The sequence below is a fragment of the Suncus etruscus genome, chromosome 4 (assembly GCF_024139225.1).
Source record: "Suncus etruscus isolate mSunEtr1 chromosome 4, mSunEtr1.pri.cur, whole genome shotgun sequence".
Lineage (NCBI taxonomy): Eukaryota > Metazoa > Chordata > Mammalia > Eulipotyphla > Soricidae > Suncus > Suncus etruscus.
Window position 1 is genome coordinate 54,109,541 of NC_064851.1, and position 26,535 is coordinate 54,136,075.

Consider the following 26,535-nt stretch of genomic DNA (forward strand, 5'->3'; position numbering starts at 1 on the left):
GTTCTCTGTTATACAAGTGGATTATTCCATTTTGTTTTAAACTAATTGGTTTGGATCTAAGGACAATCACTACAGTTAGATGGTTTTGGTCTATATTTCAAATGAAAATTTCATTGTCTCCAGCCGTCATAGTTTGTGGAATTTCTGTGTTGGCTCATGTTGTTACTGTGAGCATAGGTATTGGCTGGTATTTAGGAAATAGAAAGTGTAGAAATGGTGAGGCTAAAACCAGTATAGATAATAAGGAAATCTTTCTGACAAAAATTCAGACCAAGGTGCAGGCCGACGAATCCAGCCCCACAACCAACAATATAGGAATTTTTCCTGGAAGAAAAACAACTTGGAAAGTTAAGCCTGATTCTAGCGAATCGCATGACAATAGTGACTCAGACAATGATCCACCTCAGGTGCTAACTCCAGAAGTTAGGCCTCATTCTAATCACAAAATTGAATCGCACAACAGTGCAGATTTAGACGATGATCCACACACATGGCCTCAGAGCTCTATTCAGAGTAATTTTGCTAACACGACCTCATCCCTTTATACGGGGTAAATGTTTCTATCTATGTACCCTATCAGATGGAAGAATTAGAGTGGTTTAAAAAAGAATGTAAAGAGTATAGTCCAAAATCACCATACAGTGTGGAGTTACTAAAACTTTGGAGTCATAACTCATCTTGGACTTTGTATGATATTAAAAGAATTGCTGTTATATGCCTGTCGTATAAACAGCGAAGTGAATGGGAAATGTACTATTCAGAAGGCGTAAAAGACAAATTATATAGCACGGGTGTTATGAAAAAAACAAGTGGCAGGTGTTCCTCTATCGTATGAATTATTGATGGCAGAAAATCAAATTGCAAATATTCAGACACAAGCAGCTTTACCTAAAGAAATCTTAAATTTAATTAGGGATATTGCATTTTCATAATGGGAAAAAATTGATTCTAACAGCTTTGGTAGAGGAAACTTTTTTAAAATTACCCAAGGCCCTTATGAGCCATATGCAGAGTTTGTAGGTAAGATAAACAATGCACTGAAGTTACAAGTCGAAGAGGAGGAGATGAGAAACTTCCTCGTATAATCTTTGGCTTATCATAATGCAATTCGGCCTGTAGATTAGTATTGAATTCTTTCAATGAAAAGGCAGATGTGAATGATTTCCTTTATGCCTGTCAGAATGTCTATGGGTAAATCCAACCCCCACCCCACTTAGACTCCGTACAAACCTTCGCAGTTACCAAGGAAATAATGTATTTCTTCCCAGGGAGACAAAGCACTTCCCGAAAACCAGGTCTTGGCCCAAAATGCTAAAAGGGTCACCACTGGGCAAAAGATTGCAGATCCAGAAACCTCACTGATAATAACCTAAGAGGAGGTTTCAACACAATCCCCAGGAGGCAAATCATCTGCTACCATTGTGGAAAACAGAGGCATATCAAAAGGAATTGCCATCTTCTTTTAAATTCAGCTTCTCAAGGACACACATACAAGATGCAGGGAAATGCCCACGGGGCCTCCCCCCAGGTCCCTCCAAATCAGGGGCAAAGTTTACAGACAATAATCCTTCCAAGCCCAACCCAAGAAAATTCATCACTATAAGGGAATTAATTCATGCAACATCAGGGAGCTCTGAATTAGACATATTATGCCCAGAGGACATTACAATTTACCCAGGAGCATGCCCTTACATGGTAGAAACTGGCATTGTGGGCCCACCACCCCCAGATACTATGGGTTTGATTCTTGGCAGAAGTTCCCTTCACATAAAGGGTATATCAGTAACCACTGGTGTCATTGACTCAGATTCTATGGGGGAAATCATTGTACTTACAGGGCATGCTGAACTCCCCAACAATGTGCCAGTTTTTTGTAGATACGGTTTTGAGCCCTGCTCGTGAAAAATTTCCTCAAGCCATGATATTTCATTATACAGATGATATCTTGCTCACAATGAACAATGAAACAGATTTGCAGGACTTATACTCTTGTTATTGACTGTTTACAAACATCAGGACTGAAAACAGCTTTAGAAAAAAATACAGATAATGCCACCGTATCAAAATTTGTGTTTTATTTTGGACCGAATGTCAATACGTCCACAAAACATTTCTATCAAAAAAGAAAACCTCAGAACACTTAATAATTTTTAGAGACTCTTAGGTGATGTAAATTGGCTCTGCCCTGCACTAGGAATCCCAAATGCAGAGTTTTCTAATCTGTTTAAAACTTTGGAGGGTGACCCTGCTTTATATAGCCTGAGAAACTTAACAACAGCTATCAAAAATAAATTGGACATCTTCTTGAGCAGATAACAAAAATAGTTTCTCTTAAGATTCATCCAGGGAGAAAAGGTATTTCTGTTAATATTCCCTACTATAGAAACCCCAATGGGGCCTTGATGCAACAGGCAGGACCTTTGGAATGGGTGTATTACATAACAAACAGTCTTGCTCAGTTGTTCCCTACTTGCAACTGATTTCAGAGATTATTATTAAGGCAAGACTCAGTTCTATATCTTTACTAGGTTTTGACCCAGATATAATAGTTTTGCCAATACCAAAAAAGGAAATTGAGTCAATATTGTCTCTTAATGAATCTCTACAAAGGGCCCTCTCAGATTTCACAGGAGAAATATCCTCCCATTATTCAGCAGGAAAAACTTGGGACTTTTTAAAGAAAACTCAATTTGTTATTTCTTCAATTGTTCGGGATTCCCCTATTCCCAATGCCAAGGTTTTTTACATCAATGGATCCCACAATGGAAAAGGAGGAATAACGAGAGACAACATTAATATGACCATAGACAGAAAGTTGAATTAGCAACGTTAATTTACCTACTAGAAAATGTATCTGAAGCTATGAATATAGTTTCTGATTCTTTGTATGTGGTAAATTTATGTCATGTAATTGCCACTGCCTCCCTTAATGCTAATAACCTGATCATACAGAACTTACTTAAACGATTACAGCAGCTTCTTCAAAATCGAACTGAGCCCATCTTCATCACGTATATTAGAGCCCACTCAGGTCTTCCAGGACCGATGGCTCAAGAAAATAAAACTGCTGACTTGCTGGCAATGCCTATATTTAAATCACCTGTAGGGGAACATTCAGCCCTACACACAAATGCTCGCCGTTTACATGTGAATTACCAAATTCCATGGAGGCAAGCTAGAGAAATTGTAGAAAATTGCAACATATGTGCACCTTTAACAAAAAAGATTCACATAGCACGAGTAAATCCAAGAGGCTTACAGTCTAACGAACTGGATATGGATATAACTCAAACAGATTTATTTCCAAGAAAACCTTATCTTCATGTTGTGGTGGACACTGATTCTCGGTTTATGTGGGCAATTCCTATGTCTTCTCAAAAATCTAAGGCTGTTCATAGTTTTCTTTTACAATATTTTTCTGTGATGGGTATTCCATATTCTATAAAAACTGATAATGGGCCAGTCTATGTTAGCAAAACTGTTGATTTTTTTGTAAAGAATGGCAGATAAGACATCACAAAGGAATTCCTTACAATTGTAGGGGACAGGCCATTGTAGAAAGGATTCACAGAACCTTAAAAACTCAATTACAAAAAAATAGAAAAAAAGGTTTCCCACCAATGGATTTGCTATCTTTGACTCTTCTCCACTAAATTATTTAAACTTACCTCAAGGATAAAGCTACACTGCAGCAGAAAGACATTTTAAAGAAGATATTCAGAAACAAGAAACAACCCATAAACCTATTTGAATCAAGGAGGATGAAAAATAGATAGCTGGATATCTTCTCCTGAGAGGAAGGGGTTATGCCTATGTTTCTACAAATGACAACCCTCCCAAGAAATTTTGGGTTCCATTACGCCTTGTTAGAAATCGGGCTAGCACAAATGATCAGGTTCAGAATATAAACTCGCCTACAGAAAAAGCAGAACACTCAAGACACTAACAACAGTAATATTGCTGAGGTCTCTGGGGCAGGGAACAAGGATTTAGCTGTCACACACCACACATTGAGTGAAACTGACAGTAGTGATAAAACCTTACACTCTGAGATGCAAAATGAAAGACAGGAACCTATGTTAACTGGGCTCCAAAATATAGGAAACTCGCTATGTGAACTCAATATTGCAATGCTTGTATAATATTTCAGATTTGACTCAATATTTTTATGAAGATTATTATTAAAAGGATATAAAGAAAAATCCAATGGGGCATGAAGGTAAATTAGCCGAAGAATTTGGTCGGCTCATCAAAACCATGGGAAATGGATTTCATAGATATATTAACCCGGAAAGCTTCAAAGTAACAATTGGTTTACTTAATGACCAGTTTGCTGGACACAATCAGCAGGATCTACACGAACTACTGATGTTTCTAATATAGGGACTACATCAGGACTTGCTTACTGTAAATCTAATGACAGATAAAACTACACATCTTATGGAAAATGAAAATTATGAACAATTTAGTCCAGAACACCAAAAGACTCACAAATCTATTATTTATGATCTCTTTCAAGGACAATTCAAATCTATACTACAGTGTCTCACATGCCACCAAAAATCTGAGGTTTATGAGACATTTGTTCATTTGTCTCTGGCTGTTACATCTACAGATAAATCTACATTACAGGAATGCTTCTCTGAATTTTTTAAAGAAGACTTCAGGGATGACAACAAAGTTCAGTGCTACAGTTGCAAAACTAGAAGGGATTTTTCAAAGAAAAAGTATTTATGGAAACTGCCACCAGTACTTATAATACACTTGAAACGTTTTGCTTTTGATGGAAAACAAATAAAAAAATTGCACACTTATGTGGATTTTCCTATAGAAGACCTCAATTTAGTGACCTCAATTTAGTAGAATTCACTTCAGAGAATAAAAGCAAGATTAAAAAAATACAACTTATCATCAGTGTCAAACCATTATGGTAAAGTTCACTATGGACACTGTACTTCATACTGTAAAATTGCTGCAAAACAACACTGGATCAATTTTGATGACAAGAAGATCAAAAAAAGTCCCTAATACATTGGTGAAATCCACAGCAGCATACATCCTGTTTTATACTTCTTAAAGATCTACAATGAACACCAGATAATCATTTCACTTCCTTATCAGTTGCTATTAATGCTCTAGTGTTGTGTATGTAAATATTTTGGGAGATTATTATGTTACTGACCCTAACCTGATCGGTGATTGTGCCCTTCCCTAGGGTGTGACCTGGCATTCTGCCCCCAACCTAGAACAGTACCTGATTCTGCTTCCACCATTGGGTGGTATCTGATCCCACCATTGGGTGGTACCTGATTCTGGGGGATAAAAACAAGGGTCTGTGGAAGGCGAGAGGCTTTTGGAAGGAACTGATGTTGAGGCTTTGGACTTCAGTCTTGTCCACCAAATAAAGCTAATATTTCCACAAGCCTGACTGTCTGCGAGCTGTTTACCTGCCTTTCACCTCAGAACCATCAGCTAGACAGGGTGGCAGAAGTGTGCTTCGAGCTGAAGGGGAAAGACCTTATTCTCCATCCCTTCATGCGGCTTTCTGGGGACCCCGGCCAGCAGGGTGAAGGGGATGAATGCCGCAACTTATTCGTGGGTTCACTGAAGCCGACCCGATCCGAAATATCTATGGGAAAAATCTGTAGAGGTTAGAAAGAAGGCCTAAGTCTTTTATCTGATCAAAGGCAATTTATTAAGCAGGCAAGCGCTTATATATATTTTTTACACAAGGGGAAGTATGTCTCAAAAACTATTGGTCATTTCAAACCATCTCTTATCCAGTTATATTCCAAGCATAGGCACATAACCAAAAATGAATAAAGGTACTAAACATTAAACTTATGGGGCATACAAGCATTGGTCAATTCAAACAAGCTTTTCACCAATTATATGCTTACTACAGATATTTGGCCAAAAAGGGAAAAAGGATAGAGTGTGCCTTGTTAAGCACAGCCCAAAGGAGGTGGGAAAGAAAAAAAGGGGGAGGCATGACTCAATGACTGATCCTAGTAATCTTTAGCTGACCGGAATCAAAGACATATAGGGAAATATTATCTTGTCCCTGGCCTCATGGCCCTGTGGTTAGTACAAGGGGCTATGTTGTTGCAAGATTTCCTATTTGCTCATGGGCTAAGAACCTGCCGACAGTCACGTATGCAGCTCAGTGGAACTTTCCACAGAGATAGAGGCTAAGGTTGATAGCATCCATTTTGTGCAAGCTAGAGCAGTCTCCCACACCTTCATCAGTCAACCTCTCAGGGGCTGACTTGCAACACTCTAGGATTCTTTCCACAGGCATGATCAATGAATAGGATTGAAAAATTATGGACCCCCAATGTGTTTTCTTGTATGGTGGATTTATGTCTTAATTTTATTATTGCTCTAGGTCTCAGTTAATCATGAAATCTTACAATTTAATTTAGTAAAGGTTCACCTGAAAGAAAAATTTCTCATCATATTAATGATGTTTTTCTTTCTAGGCATACTCATTTAACGACTTTCACTCTTTTTATTTTAACATCATTGCTTTATTTCCCTCAATTTAGCTTTTAAGACGCTGACATAATGATACTTCTTTGGTGGACTTTCTTCACAGTACTTCTCGCCTATGATTGACTATCATAGAGTTACTGTTATACAATAACCTTGTATATATACTGTTATACACTTATAGTAGAGTTTTCCATGTTTGTATTATGCATGAAATTCTCTTTCAGATCTGCTCTGCTCTGCCATTAAAAAAATTTTTTTTGAGTTTGAAATGATTCATCTAAACAGTTGCCGGCTATTACATTTTAAAGTGCTTTTAGTTGATTCAGCTGAATTCCTTTTTCTTTTGCTCTATTTTGGATCCTTTCCAACAAATATTTTTTGGTATGAGTGAGTGTTATGGCCATATTTTTGTGAAGTCTGTATGTGTATGTCTTGTTCAGTGTCTGTCTGTTTTGCATATTCTGTATATTGTTCCCTTTTTCCTAATTTTATCTTCCCAATTTAGTCTTCTTTATCCTTCCTTATCTCTTCCTAGTCCTTAACATTTAATTTTCATGATTCCCTTCACATGTGCAAATCATCTCCTTCAACCACAACTACAAGCCTCCTGATCTTGGCCTGAGGAGAAAATCCATGGCTGTTGGAGTTTTGTGCCATGTTTGCTGCAAACTTGTTGGTAATGAAGCCACCTGGAATTTGTGTCATAATGTAACCCCAGAAAAAAGATCCAAGGATAGACCCACAGTCTCTGGATCCCAATTAAACTGTGCTATCTCAATTTTTGGTTTTCCATCCACATACACAGATTGTTGACCATTTCTACAATGGCTACCCCAAGATTGCACCGATCCTAAAGGAAATGCAGAAGCCCAGCCAAATCATGATGGCAATGATGTAAGGCTTGGGGATGCCCCAACACATGGATGACTGTACTGGCTTTCATCTTCATTCAGCTTGATGTTATCTTCTGGACCAGGCTTCAACCCGCTTTTCCAGACCCATCAAGTGTTTTTTGCCAGTCTTTTCGAAGTTCCAGATCTCTCATCTTTACAGATTGGTATTGGACTCTGTAGAAATTTTACCTTTTGTTTTCTTATAATTGTAATCCTTTGAATTTATATTTGGTACTACACATCTTTTGACTATTGTAATTAATGTTTTTCTATTTTAGTTTTTAATCTTAGGAATTGACGTTGTATTGCATTAGGGTTTTGCTTTCTTGACTTTAGGTTAGTGGGTTAGATATTGTTGTCTATAATTTCCTAAATAATGTTTTTTGTCTGTTCTCAGGATTTTTTGCGTGGGCGCATCATAGGCGAAATACTAGGTTTATAGGAGGTTCTATCCATTTTGGATGGGCCCTCAAGTTGTTTATTTACACAGGGAGGCTCTTTGCCTTAAACATTTTGTTCTGGTTTGTGACTAAAGCTCCCATCTATAAATAATCGGCTGTACTTGGTACAGCAATTTCAGACCTCATATGAACTTCTGCCTGGAGTAAGAACTTGGATTAATTTCAGATGTCTATTGATCATCATTGCAGTGGCCCCTCACTGTGCAGGGGGTATATGCTTCTTCCTCCAAAATAAGGGCCTAATTCAATGCCCTCAAATATGTGCTTTCTGGTCTACCTGGACTTGAATGGGTCTGGAGAGATAGCATGGATATAAGGCGTTTGCCTTTCATGCAGAAGGTCATTGGTTCAAATAACAGTATCTGCCGGGAGCAATTTCTGAGCATAGAGCCAGGAATGAGAGCCAGCATAGAGCCAACAACAACAACTAAAGAAAAGGTGCTTCTTCTCACCTGCTACACAACCTTTCTGGTGTCTCTTCGAAGGATCTAATGTCTACGGATTACAATTGGGCTTTCTGATTGCCCCAGGAGCTCCCCATCACCTACTAGATCCTTGATCATTGCATTTTAGATTCTCCATCTGCTTTTCCAATGAAGAACTTACTTGGAATTCTTCATCTTGTATGTTATAGATCTATCATCTCAGGAGCTTTAGTTGATTCCTTGACACATGTTTCTGGCTTTAGACACCCTGTGTTTAGGTTAGAAGTTTTTCTTTACATTTTCCTTGCGCTTATGCAAACAGCCACTTTTTTATTATTGACTAGCTTTTTCTTTAATAACTGTAGACAATATTACTTACTTTTGTATATTTTTGTCTGTTTACTAAAAGCAAATGGGGAAATTGTTGTGTATGGAAGCATTTTTATGGGATTATTATGTTACTGACCCTACCCTGATCGGTGATTGTGCCCTACCCTAGGGTGTGACCTGGCATTCTGTACCCACCCTAGAGTAGTACCCGATTCTGCTCCCACCATTGGGTGGTATCTGATCTCACCATTGGGTGGTACCTGATTCTGGGGCATAAAAGCAGGGTCTGTGGAAGGTGAGGGGCTTTTTTTCCTGAGGCCTATTCTTAGGCCTTTTGGCTTTGGCCTCTTCATGGAATAAAGAGCTGTTTTCTTCAGAAGCCTGACTGCCTGTTAGCTTTCTTCCCACTGCATTCACCTCAGAACTGCCGACTGAACAGGGTAACAGACGCGTGGTCCGAACTGGAGGAGAAAGGCCTCATCCTCCATCCCTCCATCAGTCAACCTCATCAGGGGCTGATTTGCAACACTCTATATTGCAAAATTTTTAATTATATACATTATTATATAAATATATATTTTGCTGAAGTGGGACCCTAGGAGCCCCAACTTTTTTTTACATTTTTTATTTTAATATTTTTTAATTTAAACACCATGATTACAAACTTTTTCAAAATTGGGGTTCAGTTATAAGATGCACATCCCCCTTCACCAGTGCAAGTCTCCTGCCACCATTGTCCCCGGATTTCCTACCTTCTTCCTCCCTTGTTTCTCTTCAAGAGAAGCATTGTATTTCTCTCTCTATTGTTGTCATGGTAGCAGTTAATGTACTTATTTCTCCAATTGCACTTACTACTCATTGTGATAAGCTTGTTATCATGGGCTGGTCCTTACAGCCCTCATCTCTATTGTCTCTGGGTGTTATTTTTATACTGTCTTTTATTTTTCTTATATTCCAAAGATGAGTGAGACCAATTCTGTATCTATCTCTATCCCTCTGACTTATTTCATTCAACATAATAGTCTCCAAATCCATTTATATATAAGCAAATTTTGTGACTTTATTTCTCCTTACAGGTGCATAGTATTCCATTGTATAGATGTACCAAATGTATTTAGCTAATAATCTGTTGTTAGGCATTTGGGTTGGTTCCAGATTCTGGCTATTGTAAATGTGCTATTATGAACAAAGAAGTTCAAAGACATTGTTGTTTTGTGTTTTTTTTTTAATAATTTTTATTTTGACCACAGTGGATTACAAATCTTTCGCAGTAATATTATAGGTACATAGTGACATTGAATCAGGGTTTAAACCAAGGTCAGTAGTGTTCAAGGCTAATGGCCTACATGCTTTACCATCTTTACTGTCCTTGTTCTTTATTTTTGTTTTCTTTCTATACATGCTGAGTTTCATTTATTTTCCTGGATTTTCCTTCCTTCCCTCCAATCCTCTCTCCCTCCCTCCCTTCCTTCCCTTCAATCCCCTCCCTTCCTTCCTTCCAATCCTCTCTCCCTTCCTTTCTCCCTTCTCCCTCCCTCCCTCCCATCCTCCTTCCCACCTTCTTTTCTTCACTCCAATCCTCTCTCCTTCCCTTCTTTCCTCCCTCCTCCCTCCCTTCCTTCCTCCCTCCTTCTTCCCTTTCATCCATCCTCCTTCCCTCCCTTCTTCCCTTTCTTCCATCCTCCTTCCCTCTCTTCTTCCCTCCGTTCTTTCCTCCCTCCCTTCTTCCCTTCCTTCCTTCCTCCCTCCCTCTCTTCCTTTCCTCATCCCTCCTGCCTCCTTTCCTTTCTTACTACCTCCCTCCCTTCTTTCCTCCCTTCCTTTCCTCCAATTCTGTCTCCCTCTCTCCCTCCCTCCCATCCTTCCTGTCTTCTCTTCTTCCCTCCAATTTTCTCTCCCTTCCTCCCTCCCTCCCTCTCTTCCTCTCTCCATCCTTCTCATCCTCCCTCCCTCTTTTCCTCCCTCCATCCTTCTCATCCTCCCTCCCTCCCTCTTTTCCTCCCTCCATCCTTCTTATCCTCCCTCCCTCCCTTTCCTACCCTCCCTCCCTCCCTTTCCTACCCTCCCTCCCTCCCTTCCTTTTTCTCTCTTTCCCTTTCTTCCTCCTCCCTCACTCCCTTTTCCTTCCTTTCTTTCTCTACTTTCTTAAGCTTAAAACATAATTAACTGTTTTTCAGTCTTCATTCCTAATTAGGCTTTTCAATGCCAAATCTTTCTCTCTAATCACTGATTTTACCTGCATTACACAAATTTTGATGGTTTGCATATTAACTATTGTTCAGTTCAAAGTAATTTTTATGGAAAATTTGTTTCTATTGGTCATTCAGAATGTGTTGTTTAATAACCATATATTTAGGGATTCCCAGATCTTTATTATTGATTTACAGATAAATTTCATTATAGTAATGGATACAGTTTGTATGATTTTAATTCTTTTAAATATATGAGACTACCTTTAATGACTCAGAATGTGATCTCTCCTGTTGAATGTCCTCTGTGATCTGGTATGAATATATCTTACTGTTGTTGGATGAAGTGCTTTATAAATAGCAACTACATCAAATTGCTTGATATGATTATTTAAAGTGACTATAACCATATTGTTTTATAAATTATGAAGAGTGCTGAAATGTTTAAGTATGATTATGGATTTGCCTATTTCTCCTGTTAGTAATATTACTATTTTCTTCCGCCTATTTTGAAGCTGTGGTCCTACGTATAAATACAGGTGTTGATAAACTTGATGAATTCTTATTAGGACATGTCCCTTATTCCTTAAAATATTCTTGATTGTTAAGTCTGCTTTATAAAATAAAATTCATCAAATTTAAGTATAAATTGATAAGCTTTGAAAAATGTGTGATCTATAATCACCAGCACAGTCAAGGAATAGAGCATTTCTGTCACCCAAAAATGTTATTTCTGCCCCTTTGTAGTCAAATGTCTCCCAAACCCCACATCTGATATGTTTTCTGTCTCTAAAATTTGTTTAAATAAAAATGTTATATAAACAGATTACAATAGTAACTGACAGTTTGGGCTGGACTTCTCTGTTTAGCGAGATGTAACTGAGATCTATTCACATTGTTAGTTTTTCTTTTGTTATTGTGCCATTGTGGATAGACCAACTTCTGTTTATCTATTTACCAGTAGAAACATGGTTTTTATTCTTTCAGTTACCAAAATTAAGTCCAGTGTTTTAATGAATATGTATTTTCATTTCTTGTGGTTAGGAGAGAAAACAATCTTGGAAAGAGCCAACGTTTGAGACTATTAACTGAACCCCAACTCGTGCTTAGAAAAATCACGTATGCAATTCAAATAGATTTAAGACAGTCCTCCCCGTCCACTCAGATCTACTCAGTTGGAAGAAATTACGTTTTTAAGGACATGATGTGTTATCTATCCTTACACACCTTAAGGACTGCTGTGAATATAATCTGAGACTCGATTGATGGCTTTGTCAATGACTCGTCCTTGCCACAGAAGGCCATATTCATCCTCTGTGCACGGTTTAAGATGAGAGTTCGAATTACCTGCCTACGCTGTTTTAAATTCCAGCTGCGAGACATAGGGACTCGCATGTGAGCCGGAGCTGCCCAGACCCCCGGCAGAACATGACATCATGTGTCACCCTGCCCTGCCCAGCCTGAGAAGGGTGAGGGTCGCTCCAGGGCTCTCGAGTGGCCTTGGCTTTCCTAGCTGCATCCGCAGGGGACAGCACGGTCCGCAGTGCATCCCAAGGCCGACGGGCAGGTATTTGCGTGGTCGTGCTTGCGCGTGTGTGCGTGCGTGACTGTGCATGCGTGTGTGTGCGCGTATGTGTATATGTGTGCGTGCGTGCGTGTGTGTGTGTCTGTGTGTGTGTAATGCACGCAGTGCGTGTTCGTAGGTACTACCGCAGTCGGCGGAGCGTGCCAGGAGGTGGGTGTCGGGCTCCCCAGCCTCCTTCCTTTGCTTGCTCTTCCGGGGAGGGGGGATGCTGGCGAGCTGCTCCCCGACGCCGGTAAGCCAGCAGCTCGGTGGCCCCCGGAGGCAGGGCGAGTGCGAGTAGCTGGGAGGGGGCGTCGAGGAGCCTCGGCGGAGCGCTCCCCGGGTTTGTCGGCCGCCGTCACCTGACTGTGCCGCGCCGCCGAGGCGGAGGCGGGGGCGGGGATGGGGCCGCGGCGCGGAGCGCTAGAGACGCGGCGGCGCGAGCGGGACTGGCTCCGGGGGCCACGCGCGGCACCGCGGAGCGCAGGGCGGGGGCCGAGCCTGGCTGGGCGGCGTCGCACCCGGGGACAGCTGGTCGGCGGCGCGCGGCTCGGCTCGGCTCGGCTCGGCTTGGCGGCCGCGGCTCCGGGGGGCTCGTGCGGCGGGGGTGAGTGATCCGGGCACGATCCTCCCGGGGCCGCCGTGCGTTGACAGCTCGGCTGCGAGCGGGGCGAGGGCGGGGGGCGCGGCGCTGGGCGGGCGGGCGGGAAGGGCGAGGCCCGCTGGCGATCACGGTGGGAGAAGCGAGCCGCGGGGTTGTGCAGAGCCACCGGGCCACCCTGCGGCGCGGGAGAGAGAGAGAAAAAGAGGACCGCGGGGAAGGCTTTGCCAGGGGATGGGCGGGCAGAACATGGCGCGACTCTTAGGCTAATCTCCATCGCCCCCGCTGGAGGACTAACCGGTCCTTGAAGCCGGACGACGACGCGGCTGCGGCGGCTGCGGGGTGCGCCGAGGCTCGGGTCCCAGATCCCACCTCCGGCCTGGCTTCGGAGCCGCCGCCGCCGCGGGCAGGCAGGTGGGCGCCAGGTGGACGTTGCAGCCCGGCGAGAGCCCCTTCCCCGCAAGACAGCGAGGGCAGAAAAAGTGCCCAAGGACGACGGAGGGAGGGGACTAGATTCAGGGGCTGACCTAGTGGATGGGGACCCCCCCCTCTTTCCCCCAGGCCGGGCTCGTGTTGGGTGGGGCCGGCGGGGCTGGGGCGCTGGCCGCAGGGTCGCGGCTGCGGGCTCCTACGCGTCGGACCGACCGACCGACCGACCGTGTCTTCTTTCCAGCAGAAGAGGCTGTAGACGCGGCCTGCGAAGATGTCGGGCCAGACGCTCACCGATCGCATCGCCGCCGCTCAGTACAGCGTGACGGGCTCCGCTGTCGCCAGAGCGGTCTGCAAAGCCACCACGCATGAAGTGATGGGCCCCAAGAAAAAGCACCTGGACTGTGAGCATCTCTTTATATAAGTGGGGCATGCTCCTGGCAGAGGCGCCCCGGGCTCTCCCCGGTAGTGCCGCAGCTCCCTGGGGCGGGGAGACTGAAGAGCCCTTTAGGGGCTTGGGTATCTCCAATTCTGTAGGTGCCGCCTTGGGACAGCCCTTCTCCTCCCCCCAGCCTTGCCCTTGAGCCTTTTGTTTATTTATTGGGAGGTTTTCTCCTTTGACCTACAAGGCCTTGATGAAGCCCTTTCTAAGCTGGCAAAGAAACCGTGCGTCCAAAATTCTGTGCTTTCACATCTCTTTTCTTTCTCCACCCTCCACCCCTTCTCTGTATTAGAGGAAAGTAGGACTTGCAGTCATAGCAGCAGCAAAAGCTTGGATCATGGAAGGTCAAATTTGGCATCCTGGTTATTTTCTCAAGTACATTTCTGAGGGTTTGATAGTAGTGCCATTTAATTTTTCTTTCCCCAGTATCATTGCTGAGATTTTTCTACCAGTTGTGTATGCCTGTTGTGTATGAGACTTGTGAGTGTGTGACCACAGCAGACTGAAAATAAATCTAAGCTATTAAGAGGAGGACATAGTACTCATAGATAATGGCGACTTACTCTTTTTACATTCTAGCACATCTTGCCCCCTTCGGAGAAAATGCTGGTAGAATGACTGTGCAAGTGGCCACAAAATGGATGTGCTTTCCCAGTCCTTCAGATCATGCAGTGTCGGATGAAAATATTTAATTCATAGTGTCTTTTAAAATAACAGCTATTTGGTGGAAATAGGCTTTAGTTCGGGAGCTATATATTTTTGAAATAAAACTCTCATTCAGTTTCACGTTGTGAATCTTTTGATATTGAAGGCCAAGTAGGGACACATAGAAAATGGCTTTCACTTGGGTATTGTGGCTCTACCTCCGAATTCATGTAGTGGTTGCTTAGGATCTGTCCATAAAGGTTAGTATTGTCATGAGAGACAGGCATCTCTGAACCAACTGTACATCTATCTGGCTTCCTTTACCCAGGCTTCTCGTTTTCTTTTGCTTCAAACTCCTCAGATAGTCTTCATTGGGCAGCTGGAAAAATGGCACCAGTGTTAAATTTGACTCTAGCCCTACCATTCTGCATAAATAAAGCTTGATGGAGCAGACAGCTGGACACTGTAAGCAGGATTTAGTTTTTGTGAAAATTGAATCACTTTGCTTCTGGAAATTTGGGGGGAAAGCACCCAATTTTCTGAGGAAATTTTAATGAAATGTGGTAATGATTTTGTCCTGTGCTGTATAAGCAGTACAAGGTGAAAGAGGTGTCCAGGCCAGGGCACCTAACAGAAGTGGAAATTATAAATTCATGACCAGCTCAATTTGCTGCAGTGTGCTGAATCATTTAGCCATTTTTCCATCAGTTTCCCCAATTCTGGAAGGATGACTCATGTCTCATGCGTATGTCAGTCTGGTAGATCTTCATAAGAAAAAACTATAGGTTATGAACTTGCGAAATGATTTGGAAGTGAAACACCAATCTCTGGATTTTCTAGAAAAATTCACAGATTTGAGCATTTAATTAAAATTATTAATATCAAAACTGACTTTTTCACAGTTAGTTGTCTTGCTCTTTTAGATCTAGATAAGTCCTTTAAAATTTTTGAGGTGGGAGATCTTCCAGTATCCTTAGCATATGTTATTGAAAGGGGGTGATTGTGAAGGTGTGGAACATAGGGAGAAATCTGCACTTAAAAAATAGCTGAAGTAAGAGTTTATTGATGTTTGATAATAATAGTTTGATAGCATTTATTGAGCAGTTACTATATGCTAGTACTGAGATTTATATTATTAATTTCTTTTTTTTTTTGTTTTGTTTTTTTGGGCCACACCCGTTTGACGCTCAGGGGTTACTCCTGGCTATGTGCTCAGAAATCATCCCTGGCTTGGGGGGACCATATGGGACGCCGGGGGATTGAACCGCTCTCCGTCCTACGCTAGCACTTGCAAGGCAGACACCTTACCTCTAGCGCCACCTTCCCAGCCCCATATATTATTAATTTCTTATACTTAACTGGTCTGGGAGGTGATTAACTTTCATAGCTTTTTTGCTGTTGTTGTTGTTGTTGTTGTTTTTGGGTCACACCCGGCAGCACTTAGGAGTTACTCCTGGCTCCACACTCAGAAATCACACCTGGCAGGCTTGGGGAACTGTATGGGATGCTGGGATTCAAACCACCGACCTTCTGCATGCAAGGCAAACGCTTTACCTCCATGCTATCTCTCTGGTCCCCAACTTTTATAGCTTTTAACTACTCCAATTAGTGGCTATCTGTGACTTATTTAGTAATAATAATTTAGAGTGGGTAAAGGAACTGCCTGGTTCTTTCATCAAAACAACTACCTTCTTTGCTTGGTTTTCAGTGACTCTGAGAAGCACAGACCATACGCCTATTACGTATCAATGACATATGTGAAAATTGCTATTGTTAAACAAATGAGCCAGGGACTGGTAGTGAGGAGTATTTGTTTTCTTTTAACACTTTACTTTTTTAATAAGTCACAAAATAACTTACTCTCATTTAAAACCAAACTTAAAGTAGGATTTACTCCTCTATCTTATAAGATGATATGGAAATTCTGAACATATAAATAATGCTAAATTTAGATGCACTGTAATTGCTAAGAATTCTCATGAAATTCTTTTTTATTTGTTTTTTGAGGGTCACACTTGGCAGTGCTCAGGGGTTACACCTGGCTCTGTGGTCAGAAATCACTCCTGTCAGGCTCAGGGAACCATATGGGATGCTGGGGATTGAACCTGGGTCCATTCTAGGTCCTCTGCGTGCAAAGCAAATGCCCTATTGCTATGCTATCGCTTTGGTCCCTCATAAAGTTTTTTAAAATAATGGTAGATTATTTTATTGTATTTCTTCTAGTAATATATTTCTAGATTTTCAATAACATGCCATTTCTACAAATAAATTACAGCCATTACAAAACTATTCAAACAGATAACTAAGTTTTCTTTATAGATTATGAGAGCCCTAAAATATCTTTTTTGGGAGCCGGGCGGTGGCGCTAGAGGTAAGGTGCCTGCCTTGCCTGCCTGCGCTAACCTAGGACGGACCGCGGTTCGATCCCCCGGCGTCCCATATGGTCCCCCAAGAAGCCAGGAGCAACTTCTGAGCGCATAGCCAGGAGTAACCCCTGAGCGTCACAGGGTGTGGCCCAAAAACCAAAAAAAAAAAAAATCTTTTTTGTTTGTTTTTGGGCCACACCCTGTGATGCTCAGGGGGTACTTCTGGCTATTTGCTCAGAAATTGCTCCTGGCTCCGGGAACCAGTGAGATGCTGGGAATCGAATCCAGGTCTGTCCTGGGTCAGCCGCATGCAAGGCAAATGCCCTACCGCTATGCCATTGCTTCGCCCCCAAATATCATTTTCTTTTTGAAAATATCAAATGTTAGTTGCAAAGAAAAGTGCATGTATATAATTGACTTAAAAAAAGCATAAAACTAGAAAAGAACTTAAGTAATTAAAATTATATTTGCATGTAACTTTTTTAGTTTGTAGTTTAGTTTATACCAATATACTCTAAGAATAGAGTTTACAACTTTTATAACTTTTTTTAGATGCTAGTTAACTAAATGGGGTTGGGATTTTTATAGAATATATTTGTATTATTGTTTAGAATACTTTGTTTTAATGTTGGCTGAAAACATTCTCTTTTGTTTTGCTTCTTTAGGCCGATAGGCAGAAATTTGTTATAGTAATATACAAAATTATATCTTATGATTTATATACATCTGAAGGAACGAACATCTGTGGAACATGAAGAGAAAGTGAAGATAAATTCTAGACATACTCTCAATTTTCTTTTTAATAACAATATCTTTCTAGAAGAAAAAATATAGCCAGAAAAGCTTCACTGTAATTAGCAGCTAAATATAATTATAAAATTAAATACAAATGTTGTAGATAGAGAGCCGGGATGTTACTCAGTGGGACAACTTATTCTTTGTATGTTTAGCTTGCATGCACATATAACTAACCTTGATAACTTTTGTTAGATATTAACACCTGTGATTTACAGTTATTTATAGTTGTATTTCAGGTATACACTTTTTCAACAGCAGTCCTACTCCAGTATTGACTTGCTCTGCCAGTGTCCCCAATGTTCCGTCCAACCCTCCACACTATCTCCTTGAGAGACACATTTAAAATTTATTTATTTATTTGGCTTACAATACTATTAATGTTTCTTATGCACATAATACCAACCTCCACCTTCATATCTAACTTTTCCTAACACGCCTTCTCCCAACACACACACACACACAGTCAGTTGTGTTGATCAGTTATCCTGTTATGTAGACCTTCTTGGATATTTGTTGCTACCTCACTGTGTATCTTTTGACTCTCACTGGTGAGAAAGATCATCTGTATCTCAACAGGCTCATAGTTAAGTTTAGCTGTTGTAGTTTGGATTTTATACTTTGAATATTGTTTGCTCTGAAATGTAGATGTATATCTATAACACCTCTACATCACTAATGTGTTTGAGCCCCTAAATCTTAATCCTGTTATATTCTATCCCCTTCCTCTTATTCCTCATCCTCCTTAGTTTCTTTCCATCCCTGTCTTTATATCTATGCTCAAGAGTCAAGGATAATTTGGGTATACACACTTTTATAGTTTGCACTCCTCCTGTTATTATTTTCATACCACAGAAAAGTGAGATCAACTAGTATTTATTGTTCTTTTGACTTAATTTACCATGGTAGGATCCTATGTTTTAAAGTACTTAGATTAGGTAAACTGTTTATTCCACTAGCCTGTCCTACTGATAATGTTGCCTTTGCCCCTAAAAATTAATCAACAGTGTTATTCTGACACTGAACCACTTTATTCCCTTCCCAGATTATATATTTTATGTCATTGCCACATTTATAATATTTATAACACTCAAAGGTTCACCTTCTTCTAAACTGTGATGTATTTCATTTGCTTTTCCTTTACAATTTTGTAGTTGATAATCTAAGGGTAGCCCAAGTCAAATAATAAGGTAACAAAATCTTCAGGGTACCCAGTACCTACCCAAATGCTGTTTCAAAGCTAAACAACAAAATTTAAAGTTAGTCCACAGTAACACTTGTAGGGACAAAGTTTTACAGTCCTGTTGTATGATTCACTTTAGTTAATAGCACCCATGAGCAATTTCTATGTATTCTCTGTCAAATATCTTATATTAGATGATGAAGATTTAGCTTTAATCATTATTTTAAAGATAAAACCAAACTATGTAAAAGTCAAGTTGATTATAAGTAATCTTATTTATTTTTCTTCTAAATCTCTTTTTGGTCTTTAATAATGGGCTTATCCCACACAAAAAGTGGCTCAAATACTGATCTAATATGGGAGCAAAATTGGTATTTTAAAAATGACTCTTTTCCTCCAGAATTTGAGATTATATTTTATTTTATTTGGTTTTTGGCTCACACCCAGCAGCGCTCAGGTGTTACTCCTGGCTCCACACTCAGAATTTGCTCCTGGCAGGCTTAGGGGATCATATGGGATGCCGAGATTCAAACCAATGACCTTCTGCATGAAAGGCAAACGCCTTACCTCCATGCTATCTCTCCAGCCCCAAGATTTTATTTTTTTATAGAATGTTTGATAAAATGTTTAGATGTGGGTTGTGTCTTGATTAAAGTTTTAATTTTACTCAGAAAATATCCACAAGTGAATAAGAAATTTTGAATAAAGTTCAATTATTCAATAAAATTTTATCTTGAATAAAGTTCAAGAATAAACAAAATGAGAATTTAAATCTATATGTTTATTTGCTTAAGTTTCTTAGTCTATACTAACTATAATTTTATTTTTAGAAATCTTATTTTTATAAATTTACATACTATTTAAGTTGATAGCATTTTTCAAAGTAAGCACTTTCTAGGATATTAATACCAAAATGTATTAAGTGAAATGAATTGGAATAGTGTATATAAAAGTTTACTGGAGTATACAAAATTTACTAAGCAATAAGAAATATATATTAACTAACTGCATTTGATCCCTGTTCTCATTTAAATGTTATTGTCATTTTATCCTCTATTCTTTTTTCTATTTCAAGGCACAGGCTCATTCTAAGTGTTGAAATGACTGGGAAAATTTCTGTATTATTTTTTAGGTAGCCAAGAAAAAAAGGGGGACTACAGACCTTCAGAGTATTCTACACCCCATTTCCTGGTGGTTAGGATTTGGCGCTCTCACCGCCACATCTTGGGTTGGATTCCCAGTCAGGCCCCTTTATGGGGCTGGAGCAGTGTCATAAGCAGTAAGGCATCTGCCTTGCATGTACTAGCCTAGGATGGTCCTTGGTTCGATCCCCCAGCATCCAATATGGTCCCCTAAGCCAGGAGCTATTTCTGAGCGCATAGCCAGGAGTAGCCCCTGAGTGTCACTGTATGTGGCCCAAAAACCAAAAAAAAAAAAAAAAAGTATTATAGTCAGTGATCATAGTGATCATTCATGCCATAAATCTATAAGGTATAATCAGTCCTGTAATTCTGTTACATTCTTAGACAATGCTTAACTTATCAACAAGAAAGAAAAATGATCTTGTGGGGTTCAGGAATTGGGAAGAACAGAAAAAAACAGAGAATCAAAGCAGCTTAGTTAACAGTAAGGAGCATGCTTTTGAAATTACTTAAATGATTAAATAAAAATTTTAGTCAGCTAATGGGGAATAAGTAAATTTTTAAAAATTTTTTAGTGTTCTAATTTGTAAAGAAATCATTTTTTATGCCATAACTAAATATTTTATTTGAATCATTTAAGATGTTTTATCCACTCTGAACATCAGTATGTTTAGCAGGTACTTAGAATCAGCATAAAGCTGGTAATTCAAATAAATTTTTTACAAAAGTGCTCTGAAGATGAAAATTGCATATATGGAAAATGTGTAAAATTTTGAACTAGGTGAATTCACACCTTAATTCACACCTTTATGATTTTGGGGGGTGGTAGGAATGTAGCTTACTCCTGGCTCAGCATGCATGGATCACTCCTAGTGGTTCTGGGGACCATATAGGATGCCAAGTATTGAATCCAGGTTGACTGATGCAAGGCAAATACCCTACCCACTACACTATCACTCCATCCCCACATCTTAATTTCATTATTAACTTGGTACATTTTAGATTAAAATTTAGATTTTGGTGCATTGTCATATTTTAATATTTAAAAATGACTACTTAGTTTTATTTTTAATTTAATCTCTATTATTAGTTGCCATGGATCTCTCAACTTTTCACAAATAAACATCTTTTTAAATATTTACCTTATCTATTCAAATTGATTGATCATGAGATAGATCTCAAGATCTCAAGATCTTTGGAGCTTATTTTGTTTTTAGTGACATATTGAAGGACAGAAGTGATATTTAGCTATATTCTCTGAGGGTCAATGATGCTTATTCAAGAGTTACATTAAGTGATTCAGCTCCTCCTAAGCCAGTCGGTATTGAGAGATATACTTCAGACTTAATCAAGGTGTAATTGAATGGTTTGAAAAGACAGTTATGTTCATTAAAAATATTATTCAGTTTCACTTTGTACATTACTTTTTCATTTGAGAGAAACGTGTTAGTTTGTAGAGGGAAAGGTTGGCTCATCTTGGGTGAATATGTAACATGGGAGTTGTTCTAGCCTTTGTGTCTCATAAAGGAGAGATTAGTTGAATGGCATATTGAATGTCAACTGCTTAGACCTATAAGTAAGGAATGATAGAGTCTTCCTTGGAGCAGTTGGGCTAAAACACAAACCACAGAGAAACCCATAGCCTCTCTGTCACCTTCCTCTTTCATTTGTCCTGAGTGTGTTTGGTGTATATTAGCTTTCTCCGTAATGCATCTTTAGGAGGATTAGTGTTTTCCAGAACAGCTTTTCTTAACTGGAAGCCATATGCCCCAGGAGCCTTTGATTGTGTAAATGAAGGAGCCATGGCACAAAACTAGGAAGCTAACTAGTATGTTTGATGTATAGGAAGGAAACAAGATGGAAAAGAGGCCATGGTTATGAAAAGTGAACAAACATTTCTTGAAATTTTTGGTATGTCATTTTTGGCTACTTAGGAGGCAATCTAGGTCTTTGCCTACTTTGGTATTGGTTTCGGACTATTCTTAGATTATTCTTCAATGGTTATTTTACTCCTTTCTACATTAGTTACTCTTGGTCAGATCTTTATTCTTTTCTGATATAGTGCTTTATAAGCATTTTTCAAGTATCTCCATATGATACAAAGTTCTTAAAACCCAGTTATTCTTTGATTGTTAGGCTTTTAAACAACCCGATATTCTTTGTTTTTATTTTACAACCTAGTTTCTTGAAAAAGATGTTCATCATTTTAAAACATATTAAAACCAAATCTGCCCTCTTTGGATATTCTTTATTTGATTAGCTTGATTCCTGCATGAATTATTAGAATTGTTGTTGAATTCCAGACAATATTCACACATCTGCTCAAGCCTAAAGATTTATACTGAGGGTTTCTAACCTAAGAGTCATACTACCTTTCTGGAATTCAGTATGTGGTTTGTTATTTTAAAACTCTTCAAAGTATTATTTCTCTATTTTCTGACTTGGTTTAGAACAGTTGTAAGCATCATCTGTGAAACTAATACTTATAATGAGTTTCTCTTTGTTGTGAATTAAGTGAGGTAACTAATCATGTAAAAAAAAACTAGCCCAGAACTTGGCACATGGTCATGCAGGAAACTTCAGTTATTGTCACCACCACTAATATTGTCCATCTAGTACTTACCATTTCTTCAATGTTGAAGATTCTTTTGATGTTGAAGATTTTCTTATTCTTTTGAATTTCCTTGAGTGAGACTTCTTATTAATGATTTGTTTAAAAAAAATCTAAAGATAATATTTTTGAGCATACATTTTTTTTTTGTTTTGGGGCCACATCCAGTTGACAGTCAGGGTTTACTCATGGCTATGTACTCAGAATTTGCTCCTGGCTTGGGGGACCTTATGGAACACCAGGGGATTCTAACCATGGTTCGTTCTAAGTCAGCTGCGTGCAAGGCAAATACCCTACTGCTGTGCTACTGCTCAGGCCTCAGCATACATTTTTTGAAGGATAGTCTATCTGGATTTATACACTATATTAATAATTATTTTCTTTTTATTTAACTAATACTATTAATATGCTTCCTTATTGTGACTGCTTTAAAATATTCCTTGCATTTTCATTTTGTTATGTGTGTTTAGGTATGGCAATGTGAATCTGTAATAAAAGTTCACCCCAAATTTTGGAAAAAATAAAGTTGTGGTTACAAATGCCCTGGGTAATTTTTTTCCTTTCATATAATCAGATTTTAGACTTAGTGGGACATGTTATCTACTGTCTTCCTTTTTTTTTATTATTTGATTTTTTTCTCCCAATTTCACGAAAAGAATAATTTGGGAGGGGGGCCACACCTTGTGATGCTCAGGGGTTACTCCTGGCTCTGTGCTTAGAATTTATTTCTGGCAGGCTTGGGGGACCATATGGGATGCTGGGATTCAAACCGGATTCGTCCTGTGTTGGCCATGTGCAAGGCAAATGCCTTTCCACTGTGCTGTAGCTCTGGCCCCAAGAGAATAATTTTTAAATAGTTTAAGTAACACAGGTTTGCAAGCATATAAATGTTTATCTTTTAGGATACAATGTTACCACATCATGCCCACCACTAAGGTGCCAATATCCCTATTTCACAGTCCACTGAACCCTTTTGTCCCCTTACTTGGTAAGATTTAAGTTTTATTCCATTCAAAGATATATTTTTTGTTGCTTCATTTTGATGTTACACATGAGTGAGATTGCTATTATTTATTGTAAAGGTTTATTGTTTCTAATATTTTTAGTGGACTGTATGTATATTATGAATATCAATTGCAATTGCAGTAGTGTTAGTTTAGCTTCTTTTTCAGTTTGTATTTTTTTCCTTTTTTTTTTTTTTTTAACAAATTGTGGCTAGGACTTCCAATACAAAGTTACTTAATCGTCGTAAGATTGGACAGCCTTGTCTTGTGGCTAATCTTATTGAAAATTTCTCTCCCTTTTTTCATTTTACAGTGAGAATAATATTATATGTGTGTTTTCGTTATTTACAGCCTTTACTGTGTTGGGATATATTCCTTCTATACTAAGAATTTCTATATTATAAGGTTTTTGGTTTTTTTTTTTTTTACATAAGACTCTCAAAAGTTCTCTTCCTCTAATGATATGATCAGATAATTTTTATTTTTATTTCTGTAGTTAGTATATTATATTAATTGATTTGTATAATTTGATTCATCCTTGCATTCTTGTAAGAAATCCCACTTGGTCATGATGTACAATTCTTTTAGTATATTATTCACTAAGATTTTGGGGGGATCTTTGCATCTGTGTTCATCAGAGATATCAATCTGTAGTTTCTTTATTTTGTGATGTATCTATATCATTTTGGTACCAAGGTAATATTGGCCTCATAGAAAGTATTTGGAATAATTTCTATTTTAGAAATTTTTTGGATAGTAGTTTAATAGGTGATCTTTAAAGGTTTAGAATGACCCTAATACAATTATTTGGACTTTCATTTTCATCTGAGTGGAGGCATGAATTCTGTTTCAGTTTTTATAATTGGCTCCTTTTGTTTTTCAAGTACATCCTGATTTAGTCTCAACAAGTTGCATGATTCTAGAAGTTTTTTAATTTCTTCTAGGTTCTACAGTTCACTGGGTTAAGAGGTTCATATTAGTCTTCTTTTAACCTTCGCTCTTCTGTGTTATCTTTTGTAACTTTAGGGAGTAACTAAGGATCTTGCTTTATGTGCGGGGGCTTTAGTTCTAAGCCACAATCCTTAGTCTTGTGTGTGCTTTTCTACCCAGATTTCTAGGTTATAAAGTATTGAAAAGGAGTAAATTAATAAGTAATGAAGTAGACATGGGATTTCAGAGACGAGAGGGCTTCTTGGGTGGCTACTTGGGAGGCCAAGGGGTTACGGTAGCTTACTTTGCATGCTGCCAACCCTGGTTCATTTCCTGACACTGCACAGTATAATATCAAGGTAGAAGTAGACCCTGAGCAAGTATGTCTGACTTTTATAATGAAAGTGTATCATAATGAGTACATAAGGAAGTTGGGGGTTATCTATTGTCCACTTGGTTCTTTCATCTGGTTCTAACTAATTTTAGACCTTACTGATTTCACTTTTCAGTGTTCAGCATTTGTAACTCATTCATTCTTTTGGTAGAAATATATCAGTTTTTTGGGCTTTGTATATAATTTTGCAAAAATTACCTGATAAAAGATAGGAACTGATCAAAGATAGAAAGGTGAGGTGACATGCTGACAAGTTAAAGGGCATGTTTGTATTCTTGTGTAAGCATTTAGATGTATGCTTAAGGGAATAATAGAATATTATAAAGGTTAGGCTTTGTAGTAGGTATACATGAATGCAGAACATTTTCTGTTTTGCCTCCCATTGAGGTCACTTGTACACCACATTTTACACTATTTATTCTCCTTATTAACATTTCCATTTGTATAATATGAAAAAAATTTAGTTTGGGAAGAATTTTTCCTTTATATAAAAATATTTTTGGTTGTGAATTTAAAGTATATGTGTAGTTTTTGTATATAGCAATAGTTAGGTGATTGTGTATTAATGTTAAAGAAAATCTTTCATTATATATCATATAGCATCATATATATACATTTGAGGTGGTTATATATGGGTAATATTTATTTTTAATTTTTGTAACTCAAGTGTGTGTATTATAAATGCTAATGATAATTGTAGAAGAAAGTATTTATCTTAAAAGAAGCTACATACTCTTTTTACTGAAATGATATAATTTATTATATATTTAGTGACATTTTACCATTATATCCTGTTACCACTGCAATCAATATTACCATTAACAACAAGAGAATTTTAGAAACATATTTGCAAATGAACAAGCTTAAGCTAAAACTGGGTTAGTCTACCTTTGTAAATGTAAGCTTTTTTAAATTTGACTTTTAGTAACCTGATAGAAGAAATTAAAATTTACTTTTATTATTGAGACTTCCAACAACTTAATTTGCACAGTGCTATTATTTGTTCATTTAACAAATAGTTGGGTATTCTCTGAATGCTAAGAATTGCTCAGGATTCAGGGATATTATGGTGAACCAGGTATACATAGTTCTTGGTATTAGAGAGTTTTCAACTTCATTAGGAAAACAGAAAACGAAAAATAATTAGAGGTGTTTAAAAAAGAATGAAGGTTTGATAGGGAAGGTGAAGACTATAGTAGAGTGCATTGCCGTGGAAGTATGGTTAAGCTTGGAATTGAAGAATTAATGCAACTTGCCTAAGGCAGGTTGCTGCAGATTGCTATCCAGAAAGAGGCTAAAGGAGAGCAAAATGCTTTATAGAAACTTTTAGGAAGTTTAGCAACTTTTCAGATGTTTTGGATTGGTGAAAGAATTATTGTAAAGGTTTGAGAATTCTATGAGACAGGACTGTAAATGGGTACCATATATAGAAGGATTCAAGGTTGGAGAAATTTAGAAATTGTCTAACAATTCTTTTGGAGGGTGAAAACACACAACAATGCTCAAGGCCATTTAATTTGGTCTGATTGTGGATTTTGATTTGTTTTGTTTTATATTTAATTGGGCCATACCTGGCTGCATTCAGAGTTTTTCCTTGCTCTGTGCTCTGGGAATTAAACCAGAGTTGGCTGCATAC

The 26,535-nt window shown here is 38.7% G+C and overlaps 1 protein-coding gene across 1 annotated transcript in view; it reads left to right on the forward strand.

Moving 5' to 3' along the window:
• Positions 1-12,827: 12,827 nt before the first annotated feature.
• The window catches only part of SNAP91 (synaptosome associated protein 91), a 147,919-nt gene continuing 134,211 nt past the window's right edge, over positions 12,828-26,535 (forward strand). The window contains exons 1-2 of the mRNA XM_049772312.1: positions 12,828-12,964; positions 13,632-13,791. Coding sequence (XP_049628269.1) covers positions 13,662-13,791 — 130 coding nt within the window. The 5' untranslated portion in view covers positions 12,828-12,964; positions 13,632-13,661. The remainder of the gene's footprint in view (positions 12,965-13,631; positions 13,792-26,535) is intronic.